This window comes from Hyla sarda, chromosome 1 (assembly GCF_029499605.1).
Source record: "Hyla sarda isolate aHylSar1 chromosome 1, aHylSar1.hap1, whole genome shotgun sequence".
Classification (NCBI taxonomy): domain Eukaryota; kingdom Metazoa; phylum Chordata; class Amphibia; order Anura; family Hylidae; genus Hyla; species Hyla sarda.
The window spans coordinates 236,147,051-236,166,048 of record NC_079189.1 but is presented as its reverse complement, the minus strand read 5'-3'; the positions used below and the strand labels follow the sequence as shown (position 1 = coordinate 236,166,048).

General features: G+C 46.2%; 1 protein-coding gene across 3 annotated transcripts in view; it reads left to right on the top strand.

Annotated features, from left to right (window-relative positions):
• The window catches only part of INTS10 (integrator complex subunit 10), a 65,261-nt gene that overhangs the window by 28,672 nt on the left and 17,591 nt on the right, over positions 1–18,998 (top strand). For all 3 annotated transcript variants that reach the window (XM_056569091.1, XM_056569082.1, XM_056569076.1), the window contains exons 4-8: positions 3,225–3,364; positions 10,941–11,022; positions 14,076–14,216; positions 14,360–14,531; positions 14,743–14,912. In XM_056569091.1, coding sequence (XP_056425066.1) covers positions 3,225–3,364; positions 10,941–11,022; positions 14,076–14,216; positions 14,360–14,531; positions 14,743–14,912 — 705 coding nt within the window. The remainder of the gene's footprint in view (positions 1–3,224; positions 3,365–10,940; positions 11,023–14,075; positions 14,217–14,359; positions 14,532–14,742; positions 14,913–18,998) is intronic.

Sequence of the window (18,998 nt, the reverse complement as noted above, 5' to 3'; positions counted from 1 at the left end):
GGAAAATTAATAAGTTTTAAATTGTCATCTTCTGAACCCTATAACTTTTTTTATTTTTCCACGAACGCGGCGGTATGAGGGCTAACTTTTTTGCACCGTAATATGATTTTTTTTTTATAGGTACCATATTTGTTTTGATCAAACTTTTTGATTCATTTTCATTTTTTATGGTATAAAAAGTGACCAAAAATACGCTATTTTGCCATTTTTTTGCAAGTACGCCATTGACTCTACGGTTTAATTAACAATATATTTTTATGGTTCACACATTTACGCACGCTGCAATACCACATATGTTTATTTTAAATTTTATTTACTCACTTTTTTTTTTTTTTTTTTTATGGGAAAAGGGGGGTGATTCTGATTTTTATTAGGGAAGGGGTTAAATCACATTCACTTTTTTTTATGCAGTGTTATAGCTCCCTCTAGGGGCTGTAACATTGTATATACTGATTGCAGGCACTGATCAGTGCATTGCCATAGGAATGCATTGATCAGTGTTTTGTGCGCTTGATTGCTCATGCCTGGATTTCAGGTTTGGCGCAATTAAACTCCGATCAGACAGCCGAGAGGAAGGTAAGACACCTCCCGCTCTCCTCTCAGCTGTTCTGGATGCCACGATTTCACCGCGGCGGTCCCGAACAGCTCTGCTGAGCTAACCCGCAGTGTATTCTCCCATTTTAGATGCTACGATCAACTTTGATTGCGGCGTCTAAAGGGCTAATATTGGACATCAGTCCGATCAGCGATGTCCAGTATTAGCCGCGGGTCCTGGTGGCTGATAGCAACCAGGACCCCCGCATATACGAGGCATGCTCAGCTTCTGAGTGCCCTTCACAGATCGGGAGCCGGCCACAGGACATAAATATACATCCGTGGTCATTAAGGGGTTAAAACAAGTCAAAATGAGGCTCAGTAGTGTGTGTTTGAGGCCTCCATGTGCCTGTATGACCTCCCTACAACGCCTGGGCATGCTCCTGATGAGTAGATGGTCTCCTGAGGGATGTCCTCCCAGACCTGGACTAAAGCATCCGCCAACGTCGTGCAATGTGGCGTTGGTGGATGGAGCGAGACATGACGTCCCAGATGTTCTCAATCGGATTCAGGTCTGGGGAACGGGCGGGCCAGTCCATAGCATCAATGCCTTCCTCTTGCAGGAACTGCTGACATACTCCAGCCACATGAAGTCTAGCATTGTCTTGCATTAGGAGGAACCCAGGGCCAACCACACCAGCATATGGTCTCACAAGGGGTCTGAGGATCTCATCTCGGTACCTAATGGCAGTCAGGCTAGCACATGGAGGGCTGTGCGGCCCCCAAAGAAATGTCACCCCCACACCATTACTGACCCACCGCCAAACCGGTCATGCTGGAGGATGTTGCAGCAGGCAGCAGAATGTTCTCCAGAAGTGTCACATGTGCTCAGTGTGAACCTGCTTTCATCTGTGAAGAGCACAGGGCGCACGTGGCGAATCTGCCAATCTTGGTGTTCTCTGGCAAATGCAAAATGTTCTGCACGGTGTTGGGCTGTAAGCACAACCCCCACCTGTGGATGTCGGGCCCTCATACCACCCTCATGGAGTCTGTTTCTGACCGTTTGAGTGGACACATGCACATTTGCGTCCTGCTGGAGGTCATTTTGCAGGGCTCTGGCAGTGCTCCTCCTGCTCCTCCTTCCACAAAGGCGGAGGTAGCGGTCCTGCTGCTGGGTTGTTGCCCTCCTACGGCCTCCTTCACATCTCCTGATGTACTGGCTTATCTCACGGTAGCGTCTCCATGCTCTGGACACTACCCTGACAGACACATCAAACCTTCTTGCCACAGCTAACATTGATGTGCCATCCTGGATGTGCTGCACTACCTGAGCCACTTGTGTGGGTTGCAGACTCCGTCTCATGTTACCACTAGAGTGAAAGCACCGCCAGCATTCAAAAGTGACCAAAACATCAGCCAGGAAGCATAGGAACTGAGAAGTGGTATGTGGTCACCACCTGCAGAACCACTCCTTTATTGGAGGTGTCTTGGTAATTGCCTATAATGTCCACCTGTTGTCTGTTCCATTTGCACAACAGCATGTGAATTTGATTGTCAATCAGTGTTTCTTCCTGAGTGGACAGAGTGATTTCACTGGAGTGTGATTGACTTGGAGTTACATTGTGTTGTTTGTGTTCCCTTTATTTATTTTTTTTGAGCAGTGTATTGCATGCTTATATTATCACAAGTCTGTAGAAATCTTAGCCATGTTTAGGACTAGGTGTGTGCAACCTTAAAGGGGTACTCCGGTGCTTACACATCTTATCCCCTATCCAAAGGATAGGGGATAAGATGCCTGATCGCGGAAGTCCCGCAGCTGGGGACCCCCGGGATCATGCACGCGGCTCCCCATTTATATTCAGTCCCCGGAGCGTGTTCGCTCCGGGACTGATTACAGGCGACCACTGGGCCGGCGGCGTGTGACGTCATGCCTCCGCCCCCGTGTGACGTCACGCTCCGCCCCTCAATGCAAGCCTACAGGAGGAGGCGTGATAGCTATCACGCCCCTCCCATAGACTTGCATTGAGGGGCGGAGCGTGACTTCACACGGGGCGGGGACGTGAAGTTACACGCCGCTGGCCCTGCGGTCGACCGTTATCAGTCCTGGAGCGAACACGCTCCGGGGACTGATTACAAACGGGGTGCCGCGTGTATGATCCCGGGGGTCCCCAGCTGTGGGACTCCCGCGATCAGGAATCTTATCCCCTATCCTTTGGATAGGGGATAAGATGTGTAAGCACCGAAGAACCCCTTTAATGAGGAGCAATTGTCCAGCTAAAATACTGTATGTAGCTTGTAAATTTACATTTCCTTTCTTTTCTTGCATTTAAGTTGGCGGGGTCTTTCTTAAGTGCTCTAAGCTATTTCTACATTTCCCTTTCTCATTGTCTTATGTTTATTGGACCATTCTAGTAAAATGTTCTAGAAATTGGGAAGGTTTCTAGACATTTAAAGAGTCTACAGATTTGGAGACGGAAACATCAGGCAGATAAAGGGTAATGAACGGGCATTTTCTCCTAACAAGATTGAGTACTCATTTTCATATATTCACATGTATTTCTGATATGTGCAAAACAAAATCTAGCAGTAGGTATGTTTTTAAAGATAGTTTCATTTATTTGGCTAATGGATACACTGATCCAATGATCCATGTAATGGTTATGTCTATCTTTATGCTTAATATTTTCCAGGCCTGTTTGAGGCACTCCCTGGTCGCGTACAGTGTGAAATGTTACTTAAAGCTACAGAACAATGTTTTAATACGCTGGAAAGGGCAGAAATGCTCCTTCTTTTGTTGAGACGTTTCCCAGAAACTGTAGTACAACATGGGGTAAGGGTCATTTCCGTGTTTTGTCAAACCAGTTTAAATTACCATGAACAGCAAAATGGATGTTTACACCATTACAGCTATTTTGTGTAATATGAGTGTATGTAGACTGGAGCAGCAGTTTCCAACCTGGGGTATGCGTGCCTCCAGGGGCACACAGCCGCCCTTCTAGGGGTACTGATAAAAAAATAAATAAATAAAACTCCCTAATAATGGCCATTTAGCAACCACAAAGCAGGTCACGGTTGGGCAGTCAGTGAGCAATAGAGTTCTCCACACAAAACAACAGAAGTGACTGCCGGACCAGGATCTACTCTGTATCTGCTGGAGGATGAAGGACCTGTGGTGATGTCACAGTCATGTGACCAGTAGATGTGGGGTCCGAGCTCAGAAGGACAGAAGAGAATGTAGCTAAAGGACCTGTGATGATGCCAGAGTAGAGGAGCTGGGAAGGAGCCCAGTGAGACATCATCCTGTATTATACTCACATGTACTACTGAGCTGGTGTGGAGTCACTGTGTGTATACATTACTTCTCCTGTAAGAAGGATTAAATTGTAATGTATGTACACAGTGGGGGGAGATTTATAAAATCCTGTGTAGAGAAAGATTGGGACAGTTGCCAATAGCAACCTATCAGCTTCTTTTATTGTTCAGAAGGCTTTTTAAAAATAAAAAATAAATAAAAGCAGCAATCTGGTTTCTATGGGCAACTGCACCATGCTTCCTCTACATAGATTTTGATAAAACTCCCCTAGTGACTACACCAACAGAATAGTGAGTACAGCTCTGGGGTATACCTGATGTTTCTCATAAGTTACATCCTATTATTTAATATAGAATTTAACTCAGGAGTAACCTCTCGTATACTCACTATTCTTTACTCACTATTCTGCTGGGTGCATTGTGTATGTTCATTACATTATATTACTGATTCTTAGGGTGCATGCACACTACAATTCGTGCATCCAGCAGCCATATCCAGTGGAAGAATTTTTAAACCCACCTGTTTTAAATTTGTCCCTCTGGGTTGCACAAATCGTGGTGCATGCACCTTTACATTCTGTATTATACTCGAGCAAGGGGTATGCAGGCAATAAAGGTAAAGAACCACTGGCCTAGGACATTATACTGCCTTTACCAGCATGCCTTGTTCCTATAGTGCATCCTTGTGCCATCTCTTCCCCCAGGTAATCAGCAATGTGTTATTCATCATAGTTTTCTGGTCCAGTTCTAAAGCTTATATGCCTATTGTATACAAATTTCAAAGCTACATGCAAGGCACTTCCTGGGTACAGAATTGCACATTTATGACAAGAAATGCAAAATTGCAGGGAAAGACCTCATAGATATTGTTTAAAATAAATCTTAAAGGTGTACTCCACCCCTGGACATCTTAACCCCTATCTTAAAATGTAGAGGGAGAGCTAGGGTTTTGACATTTCTATCCTTGTCATATTTTTGACATATTTTTAATTTAGAGAACTGTTTACATCATATGTGTTCTATTTCTCGGTCCCTCTTTATTGGGGGGCCCCTATACTGATGGGTATATGCTCTTACCACTAGGAGGCGCTGACACTAGGAAAAAAGGTCGGCTCCTCCCTGGCAGGATATACCCGCCCACTGGAAGTAAGTAATCAGTTTTAGATAGTGTCAGTAGGAGGCAAGATACAGGTCTGGGAGCCAGGCAGCGCCTCCTCCCCAGGTTTGCGCACCTTGTGGATCATTCCTGTGGCCGGCGAGTGCTTACCCACGGTTGTGATTGCACCTCCAGCGGCGTCTAGCTCCGCCCCTCCACCAGCATCTTGCTTCGCACCTCCTCCATTGCGGGAGTCGGCGGCGCTCCGTTATCTGAACAGCTCCTCCGGCCTCCCTTAGCTACAACCTGGCGGGAGTTCGTCCGGTCCGGCCCGCTTTTGTCCTCTAGCCTCGGAGCTGTCCAGCTCCATACCATCACTGCTCCTAGGGCTGCCGCATGAGCATTCCTTAGTGTCCCTGCATGAGGAACATGTTGTGGGCTTCCTAGCCATTCTAACTTCGGGGATCATGCGGACATATTCAGTACATGGCGCCTTGCTACCGCGCTTCCTTTCTGCCATTTTGGTGTGTGGGGGAAAAAAAACGTGAATCTCTGCTGTTGGTCTCAGGCCATTTAGTTGTATTTAGCGCCCTCTTGTGGCCTATAATTTAATTGTGCCTTATTTTCCACTGCACCCTTGTGACTTCTGGGGACACTGCTCTTTTCAGCTTAATATATGGGTTCTTTTTCTGGGACTGTATAAGAGGGCCCCTTTATTGTCTTCATCACCCTGTACTGGACCTGATATGGCACATTACATTGGGTATGTCTGTGGCATACGTACTTTCGGCAGGGTTCTCACTCTGTCATGGAGCGTATGTGATTCGTCTTGGTGGGTCATTGCCAGGGATTTCATGATCCCTTGGAAGATACCAGGGTTACAGACAGGTCTTTTTCTCCTCTACCGCTGGTTGCCATGACATGTCTGTCATGTCCGCCGGTGTTCTTGGTGTGCACACATTATTCTCTCCTCCACAGATTGCTGCATCCGCCGCTACTGCCCTGAATCTCCACGTTCAGTGCAAGGTCTCCGTGGAAGTGTCCCTACGTGGACATGGATTGGACCTGTTCTCATTAGGCCAGACAGTAGTTTTGCCTGTCACTCATCTCACAACTGCCGCATCCGCGGCTGGATTACGGTGCCCCACTGAAGTTCCGGTTCCTCACTGCTAGTGCGCGGTGTCCGTTGGAGTGATTTGGCGTGTCCTATGGACCCTATACAGGGCAATGGGATTACAATCCAAGGCTCCTAAGCCTCCCCCTGATCTCCCAGGGTGACGGGGATTCTATCCATGCCTTTTAGACTTCCCCACCTTTCCACATGCGTCAAAGGGGCACAGTTACTGCCTAACTGTGTTCTGACTGTGTCCCCTTATCACCAGTGCCGTTAAGCCAGACTTTTGTCTGTACGGTTGCCGCCGCCGTCTGTCTCCCATCTCTGGGCTGCCGCGTGCATGGCTGTGGCTTCCCGTACCTCACTGTTGGTGTGAGGAATCTGTCAGGTGGTTCCTGCAGCCACAAGAGACTGCTGCCAGTCAGCCAGCCATTAGTCTTCATGGTCTCCTACACCACCGGGTCACCCATCAGATTGGCTGCACTCCTGTGCCCCACTTTCTGTGGGAGAGTTCTAAGGAGTGTTCCAGTGCGTTCAGAATTCTTCCACCAGTCAGCCGGACAGATGTCCGCGTGGTTTACTGCTACGTTGGGTCAACTAACATACACTTCCCGCACCATACGCATACAATGAGCCCTATACAATGCACCGCATGCTGTTTTGCGGGGTTCTTTACTTACCAGGACCCTCTTTTCATGCCTGCCGTTATCAAGGCTTAAGGCTGGTAACCGCGACTGCAGTCCAGTGACTCCTTCCGTGTGAAGTCCCACAAAGTGTGTCTCTGTGGGTTTATTGGACTTTTATACCTGTAAGCCAGACTGTGTCTGCATGATTCCTGCCATACATACATCATTCATCTCTTGCATCTGAGACAGCAGCTCTGGTGTGTGGCACAATCAGGAGATAGGGTGTGGGCATTTTCCTGCAGATTCCAGGGCATTTCACAGCAACAGTAGCACTCTCTGTTCCCCTTTTTCAGAATGCCATGTTGGTCTTCTAAGGGCATGCTTGTGACACACCATAGGGTGCTGAGTCTGTCTTCCATACTGCCAAACTTTTGGATGTCTGTGGTTCCTTCGTGTCTGCATTCTAGTACCCCGCTACTATCATGAGGTAACAATATCTGTATCCCTACGTATGCTTAGGTCCTCTGCATGTGTGGAGCCCACCCTCCCTTCTGTCGGGGGTGTGTGCCTGGGGCCTTTCTGTGATCATGTTCTAAAGGCCTGTGGTGGTTGAACACCCCTGTTCTGGCATGGCACCTGTTGGGGGCGACAGTCAGTTCAGCCTGCCCAACCCCCCCCCCCATGCCTCCAGTTTTCTTTCTTGGGTTCCTGTGCAGGGTGGCTCAGGCAGGCGTCTGCTCTGTTGCTTTAGACACGACTAGGATGGCTCCATTGGCGCCCATCTGGTCCAAGGTTTCACCACAATTGGGTGTTCCCCTCAACGCTATTGGTTTCTGTGTGCATGTGCTACTTATTTGCATTCGTAGCCATGTTTTTGTTTCTTTGCCCTGCACCAGTGTCTAGGATCCTGATCCCTCCATCTCTGTATGTTGTCGCAGGGTTCCTGGGGGCTATGTCCACCCAGTACTTTGTCCCGTTGCCGTAGGGCTGCATTTTCCTGCTACTACAGTGTCTGGGGCACTTGACAAATCCCCCTTCCACAGTGGGTACGAGGATCCGGAGCTTGGCATGGTCTGTGTCGGAGTTTCCTCTCACCCAACCCTGTTTTCTCCTCCACTAGAGGGGGTTTTCCGCTGAGCGCTATCTTCTGCCTAGATGGAGCCATCTCTTTCTCTTCCCACTATATAGGTGGGGTATCTGGCTGTGCCGTTGTGTGTGGTTTTTTTTTTTTTTTTTTTTTGCTAAGAGCATTCAGAACAGCTTTACGCTGTCTATGCTTGTGTGCTTACTGCCCACTATTGCAGCCTGGTTCTCTTCCTGTTTTTTTTTTTTTTTTTTTAAATCTACTGCTGCTCATGCAGCCTTGGCGCTCTCATCTGTTGGAGGAGTTTACGCAATCATGTATGGCTCAGCAACAGCCAGTCTAGCCACATTCTGTTGTTTGGGTCCTGCCATTGCTCTCCTCCTCCCTCGGCACAATCGCCCTGGAAGGGTGTGTTCATCCTTCCCTTATCAGTGTCTGTTGTGCTACACTGACACTACAGTTTTCTAGAGTGACCTTCCTGTGCCCAGACCCTGGGAGTCCCTGCTGGGTCCCCCTTTTGTTTTTGTTGTCCTGACGGGATGTTGCTTGGAGTGCTCTGGTCTGCTCGGACCGCTGTGGCCCAACTCTGATTAGTCTCCTTGTCTTTGACACTATCACAGACTGCTGTGGCGTTCCTTCTCTTTTTAGGTCGGCCATCCTGGTTCTTTGGGTCTTAGTGTGATGATTGAGGTCTCCGGCATGTGTAACTCTCCTGCCCAGACTTCTCCGTGATCCCATTGTGGGGCGGTCTTTCTGTACCGCACTTCTTGTCTCAACACGGAAGTTTGTCTCCCGGAGTGTTTCTCGGCCATTGGGTTTACGTACCCTTCAGGTGTGAGTCTTCCAGGAGACGCAGGAACCGCCAATTCCCATATCAGTCACTCTGGGTTCCGGGATGCTCTTTTTTTTGGCCATTTTTCCTTCCTTTTACGTCTTCCAAGTGACTCAGGAACCTCCATGTCTGTCTCTCTGGTGTTCCAGGATGCTCCTTTTCAGGGTGTAACCGTTTCTTTTCCGGCTGTTTTTACTTTGTCTCCTCCTTCAGGGTCCATGTACTCCTGAGATGGAGGGCATTCTGGTCATCAGGATTACACCAGTTGAGCTGATTAAGACTACCAGTTGCTCATGGCGTGCCCCTGGGATGGGGGTTTTGGGTCCCCAGTTGTTCAGGTCATCGATCTTATGCACCAGGCCTCTCTTGAGCCGGTCTCTGTCTTACTTTTTTCCAATGGTTTTCTGGTCTCTACCTTTTTTGTGCTCACCTTCTGCTTAGGCGTACGCTTCTCTCCCTGGTGCCTTTCCGCCATGTTCTCTCGAATCAGCCCTGGATGGGGTTCTCTTGTGCCCTTTTTTTCCATTTTTGTTTCCCAGCCCGGCTAGCCCTCTGTCTTGTTCTGTGTTCCTTGGGGTTGATTTCCTACTTCCTTCCAGAATGGTTCTGGCCCGTCTGGCTTCCTAGTTGGCTTCCTTTTTCTTGTCTTTCTATATGGACCGTAGGTTTAGTCTCTGCATAGGACGGTCTCTTTCTTTGGCATCCTAGTCCATCTCCACGGACGGGGGATAATCCGGGAGCACAGTTTCTGGGCCTCGGTTGTCTCTGGCCTGGGGTCTCGTCCGCAGACGTTACAGACGAGTGGGTTCGGTCTCTGGACTGATTCCCTTTCTCTATTGGGTGTTATTCCCACCCTAAGGGACTGCTTTGGTATGTCCCATTAGTATAGATGTCACCCAATGTAGAGAGACCGAGTAAAGGAGATGAGTTTTTATTTATTTTTTTTTTTTTGTACTCGCCGTAAAATCTCTCTCTCCTAGCCTTCATTGGGCGACACCGCACCCACCCATATCTTCATTTTTTGTACGGATGATTTTTCTGGTTCTGACATTTCTTGTTGGCTTCTCCTACTGCTTTGTGACAACTGATTACTACCACTTCCAGTGGGCGGGTATATCCTGCCAGGGAGGAGCAGACTTTTTTTTTTTTTCCTAGTGTCAGTGCCTCCTAGTGGCAAGAGCATATACCCATCAGTATAGGTGTCCCCCAATGAGGGCTATGAGAGATTTTACGGTGAGTTTGCTCTGTGCAGTCATGACAGCAGGGTGCCGTGTGTCTTTTAAATGTTAAAAACTTTAGAACTCTTTTTATGAGCGGAGCGATTGTGAGTTTTTTTTCGTGACATATTGTGTATAGAAGTGGTGCATTTTTGTTGACACATGCAGCATTTTTTGTGAAAAACTAAAAAATATTGTTCACTGTGCAGTAAAAGTGATGTTATATTTATTCTGTGGGTCGGTATGATTATGGCGATACCCATTTTATATAGATTTTATGTTTTTTTCCCTTTTCTGAGCAAAATAATTTTTTTCCCTTTTTTGTGTTATCGTTTTCCTCCAGCTGTAACTTTTTTAATTTTTCAACCAATGCCATGTGTTTTATTTATTTTATTTTTTTTCATGACCTCCACCGTGCGGGATAATTTACTTTATAGCTTTATAGTACACGTCATTACGGACGTGGCTATACCTAGTATGTATATGATTTTTTATTTTCTTTTTTTATGATAATACAGGTCTTTTATTGGGAAAAGGGCATTTATTAAATTTTTTTACAAGTCATACATTTATTGAAGAACCTTTTATTTTATTTTACACTTTTTGCAGGTTATACTGTGCTGCAACACATTTGTATTGCAGCACAGTATAACCTGATGAGCTGCACACTTTACAGCCTGTGGCTGGATCTCACAGGCATCTGTAGCTGTCAGACATGAGGCCATAGCAACCAATTGCCACCCGCATTCGTATTGCGGCGCCGCTGTTGGTGAACAGAGGGAGCACCCTTATGTCCGCAACATATTTGTTAAGAATGCCGGGTCCAGGTGGCCGTGGCGCCACGCCCCTCCATTCATGTCTAATGGAGGGGGCATGACTGCTGTGGTCACTAGTCACACCCCTTCCACAGATATGGAGGGTGTGTGGTGTCATGACCACAGCTGCCTGAACCCTGCATTCTTAACAAAGATGTTCAGATCACCAGGGTTCTGCCCGGAGATTGGTGGGGGTGGGCGTGTTGGTGTTATGTTTTCCAGCTGCCAGAACCCCCGCCTTCGGACATCGTATCCCATATAGATTCATTAAAATGTCAAGTCTAATTTTTATGTATTAATTTTTTGACAGGTTAGCTTGGGTGAAACTTTGTTAGAAGCTGAGAGTCTGGAAGACCAAGAATCTCCTGTAAACTGTTTTAGAAAGCTTTTTGGTAAGTGCAATAACATAAAATGCAAACAGTACATCAAATACATGAAAATAATGGGGTTGCCTAAAAGGAGTTTGTCATTTGTTGTATTCTATAATTCTCCCCATACTTGGAATCAGGATCTCTAGCACTAGTTTATTCTGTTCACAGATAAAGTAGCATAAACCTAGTGACTATTCACTTAAAGGGGTTCTCCACCATAAGGTGATTTTAGTACGTACCTGGCAGACTGTAATGGACAGGCTTAGGAAGTATCTCCGCTTGTCTTGGGGCTAAATGGCTATGTTGTGAGATTACCATAATACTGTGGCTAACTTTTTGTGAACTGGTATTTCTTGTTTCAGTTTAATTTTTTTTACTACAAATCCCAGAATTCCATTTTCTTCCCTCCCACACATCAGCCACCCCACCCATTGAAACATAAATGAGCTGCATCCATTCAAAAGACCTGTGGTTTTCAATCAGGGTGCCTCCAGCTGTTGCATTAGTTGCAAATTGATCCCCCCCACCCATTGAAGCAGACAGGCTCCCTGTCATCAGCTGACTAGTGAGACCGGTCTCGGCCGCATTGCAAGCTGGGAAAAATCCGAGACAACAGTAATTTTGTGTGCTGTTAAAAATAAATATTGGGGTGAAAATCACATAAGAATTGTGAGAAAACCATCACACACAGGTACAGACAATATATTATGAACTACACTAACTTTACAGCCCCTGTAGCATAGTCAAATAAAAGAAATTCCTGGAATACCCCTTTAAAGAGAATCTGAAAGCTAGTTCCCCTGCACTAAACCCAGTATACTCTGTGCACTTACCTGCAGCTATTCATTAGCCTAATAACGAAAGGAACAAGACCAACGAGGGATTACGTAGGAGACAGGGAAACTCGGCCAGCCGGCTCCCCAACTCCAAAGCGCGCTGAGGCACATTAGAAATGAAACTATTTACAAGCTTAACACAGCACCTAACAGATTTAAGTGAGTAAGGCTGGGTTCACACCAAGTTTTTCAAATACGGTAACCGTATACGGTTTTCCGCAAAAAAAAGTATACGACCGTATGCACACAGAATGCATTGTAAACCGTATTCCAAATGTTGTGCACGGTTGCATCCGTTTTGCCTCGGATACGGTTTTGCCGATTTTTCAACCGTAGGCAAAAACGCTGTCGACCACGTTTTTGCCTCTGGTTGGAAAACCGTATGCGAACCGTATGCGTTTCTTTTAACATTGTTGTCTATGAGAACCGTACACAGAATTTCAGAATACGGTTGCACACGGTTTTTCTAATCCGTTTTTGGAGTTGACACATGCGCAGATCTTCTCTCACACTCTCCTCAAGCCAGGGTGATCCACACAGGAAACCACTCCCACATCCTTTGGAATTTCAATAGAACAAAAGTAACTTTATTAAAGTTCTGATCACTGCCTCTATGGGAGTGACAGGGGAGAGGGCTCCCCCTTTTCACAAACTGTGATCTTGCGATACAATTGCGGGGTCTCGTGTGCTCCCATGGCAGCAGAAGTGTGAGAAATTTTAATAAATGCTACTTTCCCAATAATACCCTATGTGCACTATATCACCTCAATACATAATAGGTATCGCAAGGTTTGTTATGACTTGCACAATAAAACGATAATGTTGCTTCTGGCATGGTGAGCGCTGTAAAAAAAGAAACAAAAAAAAAGTGCAATATGTCATGAGAAAACAATCTCAGAATTGCGTTGCTAATTAAAAACATGTCTGAGGAATTACCACTTAAAGAGACACATGACAGATTAGAAAATTTGGATCTGGTCATTAAAGGGGTGGTGCTGCACAGAGATCACCGGGGGAGGAATAAGATGTCTATGGGCGGAGTACCCCTTTAAGGTGAAAAAACAAACACAGGCACCCAGGGCGTACAGGTACGCCCCAACTCCCTGGTACTTAAGGACCCAGGGCATACCTGTATGCCTGTGGGAATTTCGGACTGGGATGACTGCGGACATCTATCAGCAGGCACCCCGTGCAAACCCCTGGGGGGTCCTGAGACCCCCTATCAGCGATCACCACAAATCGCCGGTCAATTCAGAAATAACCCGGAAAAAAGGGTGAATGGAGCTGTCAGAGACAGCCCTATTCACCCTTACCCAGCAGGAGTGCGGTGCCACCTCACGATCACGTGATTGATCTGTCGGAACGGCGATCGGGTGGCCGATCTGGGCAGGCGGGGGTCTCCTTCCACTCCCTCTCCTGGCGGGGGTCCCCTCAGGAACGGTGGCAGTCCCGGCGGCAGGATACAGCAGGAGGTGAGGCCTGTTTACCTCCTGCTGTTGCTTAGCAACAACTCTCAGCATGCACAGCCAAAGGGCATGCTGGGAGTTGTAGCAGTGTGCCTCCAGCTGCTGCAAAACTACAACTCTAAGCATGGCCTTCGACTGTCAATGCATTCTGAGTTTTGCAACAGCTGGAGACACATTGGTTGTGAAACAGTTTGTGTCCTATTTCAGTATTTCGCAACCAGTGTGCCTCCAGCTGTTGCAAAACTACAACTTCCAGCCGTTTTACAGCTGATTTTCAGACGGAACTTCGTACGGATCTTTAAAACGGAGTAATTTTGTAGTGTGAAAGGGGCCTTAGAAAAATTTAATTTGCAGTTCCTACTCATATGGCAGGAATGTATAAACAAAATTTTGAGGTGTATCCAATAAAGTAAATAACACTGCACCAACAAGCTACAAAAACCCAAGTAAGCAAACGCAAAATAGTCCACCAAAGGAGATTGATATTTTAAAGTCCAAATCCAAAAGTGATGTGTGTGAGAACACGTCTGCTGAAAAAAATAAATTAATAAAAATCCCCCCCCCCCCCAAAAAAAAAGATTTTCACATGCTGAAAAAATTACGCTTGTATAACAATTCTGCCCCAACTCTTAAATGTCTACTTCTCCACACACCCTTAATAACATGCAAAGTCTTTAAGTTTGGCAAGTCTTTGTACTGAACTTAGTGCTATACAGCAGATTCATTACTTCAATTGATACAACCAGTTATATCATCATTTTCTTGTTTCCAGTGTGTGATGTTTTACCCCTTATTATTAACAACCTGGATGTCCGCTTACCCTCGAGCCTCTTATACAAATACCTGAACAAAGCTGCGGAATTTTATATAAATTATGTTACACGATCGCCCCAGACAGACGCCCAGCATCCAGGTAAGGACTATCATAGAAATGTCTTCTGCTTCTATGTAATGTTTGTATACTAGTTGATCGTGTTGCATTATTTGTTTAGAAGTTTGCTGTAAAGCATCTATTTGTTGAGCAGGTTAATAATATTAGGTTCCTTTTATGCTCAGGTACACAAGATACATCAGATTTACTGTCCCCTACCAAACGAAGCTCCCAGAAATACATTATTGAGGGTCTGACTGAAAAATCTTCACAGATCCTGGACCCTTGGGATCGACTTTTTAAAATCTTGTCAGTGGTTGGAATGCGTTGTGAATGGCAGATGGACAAGGGAACCAGGTTGGATTGTAAATGAATCATCCAAATTCTGTTATTTAATTTATAAGATGATGATACAGAATAAAGCCATTTTTTTGTATTGTCTATAGTAATGCTTTACTGTTTTGGCAGAGCTTTACATAGACTTTTGCTTATTATCTATTATACTCCCTTATTGTTCTCCTTGTCTCTACTTGTTCTTGTGGGATAACTTATGTGTTGTTTTATGTAGGAATTTTAACGATCTTTTTCATCGCGTCAAAGAACTCTGTCGCTACATTAGCAACTTCGAGAACGAAGCACATGCAAAATATAAGAATCAGGTTGTCTATTCCACCATGCTGATATTTTTCAAGTGTGTCTTCCAGTACATCAGTGCTATTCAGCCTTCCCTCTTCCAAGGTGTGTGCTTTTTTTATATAGGCCATTGTAAAGAAGACCTGTTACTGTTTTGTGAATTATAATGAGTATCAGCTTTTTGTTTAATTTTGTCTCTTTCCTTCGTGTCTTGTTAAACTTTTAGGAAATGTGTTTCGATACCAATGATTCTTAATGGTTTGGCTTCTATATGAATTTGCCTTTATGGAGCTAGCTACTAGTAAGGCAATTTTGCAATTGACATGTATTACACGTTTCCCCTGGTTATCCTGTTTTACTGGCCTGTTATCTGTTGAGGAAGCTCTGTAGTTTTTTGTGCCTGCTTTTGCTGTCGTCCACCGCTGGCATCTTGGAGCTTGTATGCTGTGGACAAAACCTCAGCTCTGCGGGCGTGTTTGCTTGGTGGTGGTGGGTGGGGGGGGATAGAGAGACACTGTGGATGGGTCTGGACACTCCCCTGAAATGAAATTTCATTAAGGTTACTACACCCCTCATCCCATTCGTTTGGCGCTTTCTCTGTCATTACACATGTTTCGCTTGTAGCACCAATTGTAAACTGGCCCTGGCGCACTTGGCATGACACTCAGGTGGCGGTCGGTGCTGTGACGTACCAACGCAGCATTGAAAAAAATATGATCCCCCACCCCAACCGGCGCATTTAGAATTATTTTCCCCCGCCGGCGCATTTTTAACTATATTCCCAACCCCCCCCCCCCAGTGCATTTTTAACTATATACCCCCGCTGTGCATTTTTCATATTATGCCACCATAGCGCTATATATGAATAGTATTCTAAACTGCACCCTCCATATATCTGGGAGAGCAGTTCTGCTCTGCATATCTTCAGCTCTGCCATAGAGACATAAAGAGGGGGCGTGTCGGCCACCGCTTCGTGTGGGGGTCTGCACGCTCTCTTCCCCGGGAGAGATGGGGCTCTGTTCAGGAGATTGCTAGGGGCCCTATACTGCGAATAGGGGATACATTTTTTTGTACATGATACTTCTTTTTTAACAGTAAACTTAACTATAGCAACCAATGTCAGGCAGCTGCCAAGGCAAGTGGGGGGGAAAAAATAGGTCCATAGATACCCACGACAGGGAAATAATTCTACCGCTGTACAAATCACTAGTCAGACCACCAGTGTACAAGAAAGATATAGGTCGGGTGTACAATAGTAAATCAGAACCTATTTAGTTTGGTTGTGTGCCAAAATGTCACATTGCGCCAAAAAAACAGATAAGTTCTCAATTTTACTTAGAAAATCCAAAAAAAAGAGCAGGGCCACCGGGAAAGGGATGTGTTCCTGACATAAAAAAAAAATCAACATATTTTACTTATGTTTCCACAGAAAATGTGGTGGATTTGAGTTCTAAAAACAGCACAGTTGTGTAAAAAAAATAAAAAATAAAAAAACAATTAAAAAAAAAAGCAAAACATAGGGAAACATTAGTACTGTAGATAACCAGGGAAAATACTTGTCAAATCAAAACCCACAAAAAAAAACTACACTCCACTCTTAGTAAATCAGGGCCATAGTGGAGCTGGAAAGGGTTCAAAGATGGGCAACGAGTAATAAGGGAATGGGAGGACTATATTACCCAGAAAGATTACCAGAATTAGGGCTCATTCACACTATAGAATCCAGACAGAGATTCCATCTGGAGCAGGCACTGGAAAAACAGGCCGGTGCTAGGACTGTAGGACTGCTCAGAAATGTGCTGTCTCAATAGACTGCAATACATTTCGGAGAAGATACTGCCGAAAGAATAAACATGTTCATTCTTTTCATGAGGTCTGAATTTCCGTGGCGAAACATCCGCTGCTGAAATTCCATAGTGTGAATGTTGCTGCAGAATATTATTGAGAACAATGGGAGGCTTCTGTACTGTGTAGTCCAAGCGCTTGAGAAAAATACGTAGTGTGAATGAGCCTTTAGTGGTATTACGTTTAGAAAAACCGCGGCTTAGGGGGGTGACCTAATTACTAGGGATCGACAGATTATCGGTTTGGCCGATATTATCGGACGATAATCACGATTTTGGGCATTATCTGTATCGGCAATTACCTTGCCGATAATCCGATAATCCCCCGCACCGCGACCGTCGCACACCGCCCCGGCCCCATTGCCTCCCCCATCCCCGGTTTTATTATTACCTGGGCCCAGGGTCCACGCTACTGGCTCCTGCTGCTTCCTGCGTTACGCTGTGCCCAATGACGAGTGACGTGACGTCGCGGTGGCGGTGATAGGACTCAGGAGGACCCCCGGACAGGCAGGGGGAGAGAAGCGGGTGGTGGCGGCGGTGGTCTATGGCACCGCAAAAGCCTCTGCAGTTCATTGATTTAAAGCGCCCGCTTTAAATCAATGATCTGCAGCGGTGTCGCGGGGGGATAAATAGCCAATAACTTATACCGAAAGATCGGTATAAATTATTGGCCCTAACCTCCACAGATTATCGGTATCGGCCCTAAAAAACAATATCGGTCGATCCCTACTAATTACTATGTAAAAATATATCAGTGGACAGTACAGAGAGATTTCTCCCATCATTTAGGTCTGTATGTTTAACAAGGGGGTGTCAACATCTTGAGGAACTTTTTCTACAAAAGCGCAGATGGGGGTTCTTTACTGTAAGAGCAGTGAGACTATGGAATTCTCTGCCAGAGGAGGTGGTCATGGTGAACTATGTAAAAGAATTCAAAAGAGGCTGGATGCCTTACTGGAGAGTAATATTACAATATGCCTTTCTGGAGAGTAATATTATTATTCTAGTATAAATACTAGATTTACAGGGATAGAGCATCGATTCAGGAATAATTCTGATTGTTATATTTGGAGTCAGTAAGGAAATTTCCTTCCTTGTATGTGGCAATTGTCATCAGCCTCATAAGGTTTATTTGCCTTCCTCTGGATCAACACATTAGGGATACAATAGGGATACAGGTTGAAAATGTTTGACTTGAGTATTTTTTTTTAACCCTATGATCTATATAACCTACCCTGTTTCCCCGGAAATAAGCCCTAGCTGGATTATCGGGGTGGGCTGCAATATAAGCCCTAACCCCGATAATCCCTAATGAAAATAAGACCTAGGGCCAGGGGTACTCAACTGGTGGACCGCGGCCGCCAGTAATGCGGGACCCCCGTCCCCCCTCTCCTCTTTGGCTGGTCCCTTGGCAAGTTAAATGAAGGGACGCTGGTGCTTTAAATAGTCCGCGCGTAGGCACGCCAGACGTCACGGACGTGTCCCTGCCCCGGCTGCTACCGGTAAGCAGCAGAAGGAGATCCCGCCGCCGCCGCCGAGAGCTGCAGCTTCAGTTGCGGACGCTATGAAGGTGGGGAAGTGCTGGTTTATCATGGCAGAGGGGTGGGGGGGCACTGTAGGAGTGTGGAGGATGGGGGGGCTGCAGGAGTGTGGAGGATGGGGGGGCTGCAGGAGTGTGGAGGATGGGGGGGCTGCGGGAGGATGGGGGGCTGTATAGCAGTGTGGAGGATGGGGGGGCTGTAGCAGTGTGGAAGATGGGGCTGTAGCAGTGTGGAAGATGGGGGGGGGGGGAGGGGGTGCGGCATCCTCCACACTGCTACAGCCCCCATCCTCCACACTGCTACAGCCCCCCATCCTCCCACAGCCCCCATACTCCACACTCCCACAGCCCCCCATCCTCCACACTCCTACAGCCCCTTATCCTCCACACTGCTACAGCCCCCCATCCTCCCACAGCCCCCATACTCCACACTCCCACAGCCCCCCATCCTCCACACTCCTACAGCCCCTTATCCTCCACACTGCTACAGCCCCCCATCCTCCCACAGCCCCCATACTCCACACTCCCACAGCCCCCCATCCTCCATACTCCTGCAGCCCCCCCATAAATAAAAAGCCCTACCCTGAAAATAAGCCCTAGTGTGTTTTTTGTGACTAAAATTAATATAAGACCCGGTCTTATTTTCGGAGAAACACGGTATGAGTCTATGGGGTGGAGCTTTTAAACTTTTCCAATAACATTTTTTAACAGTATTCCATGTTGTGGGTCAGATGTTAGAATTCTGCTAAATTCTGTATTTTGAAAGCTGAGAAGGGATGGGGCACCTGAGTAGCTATTTTTATTAAA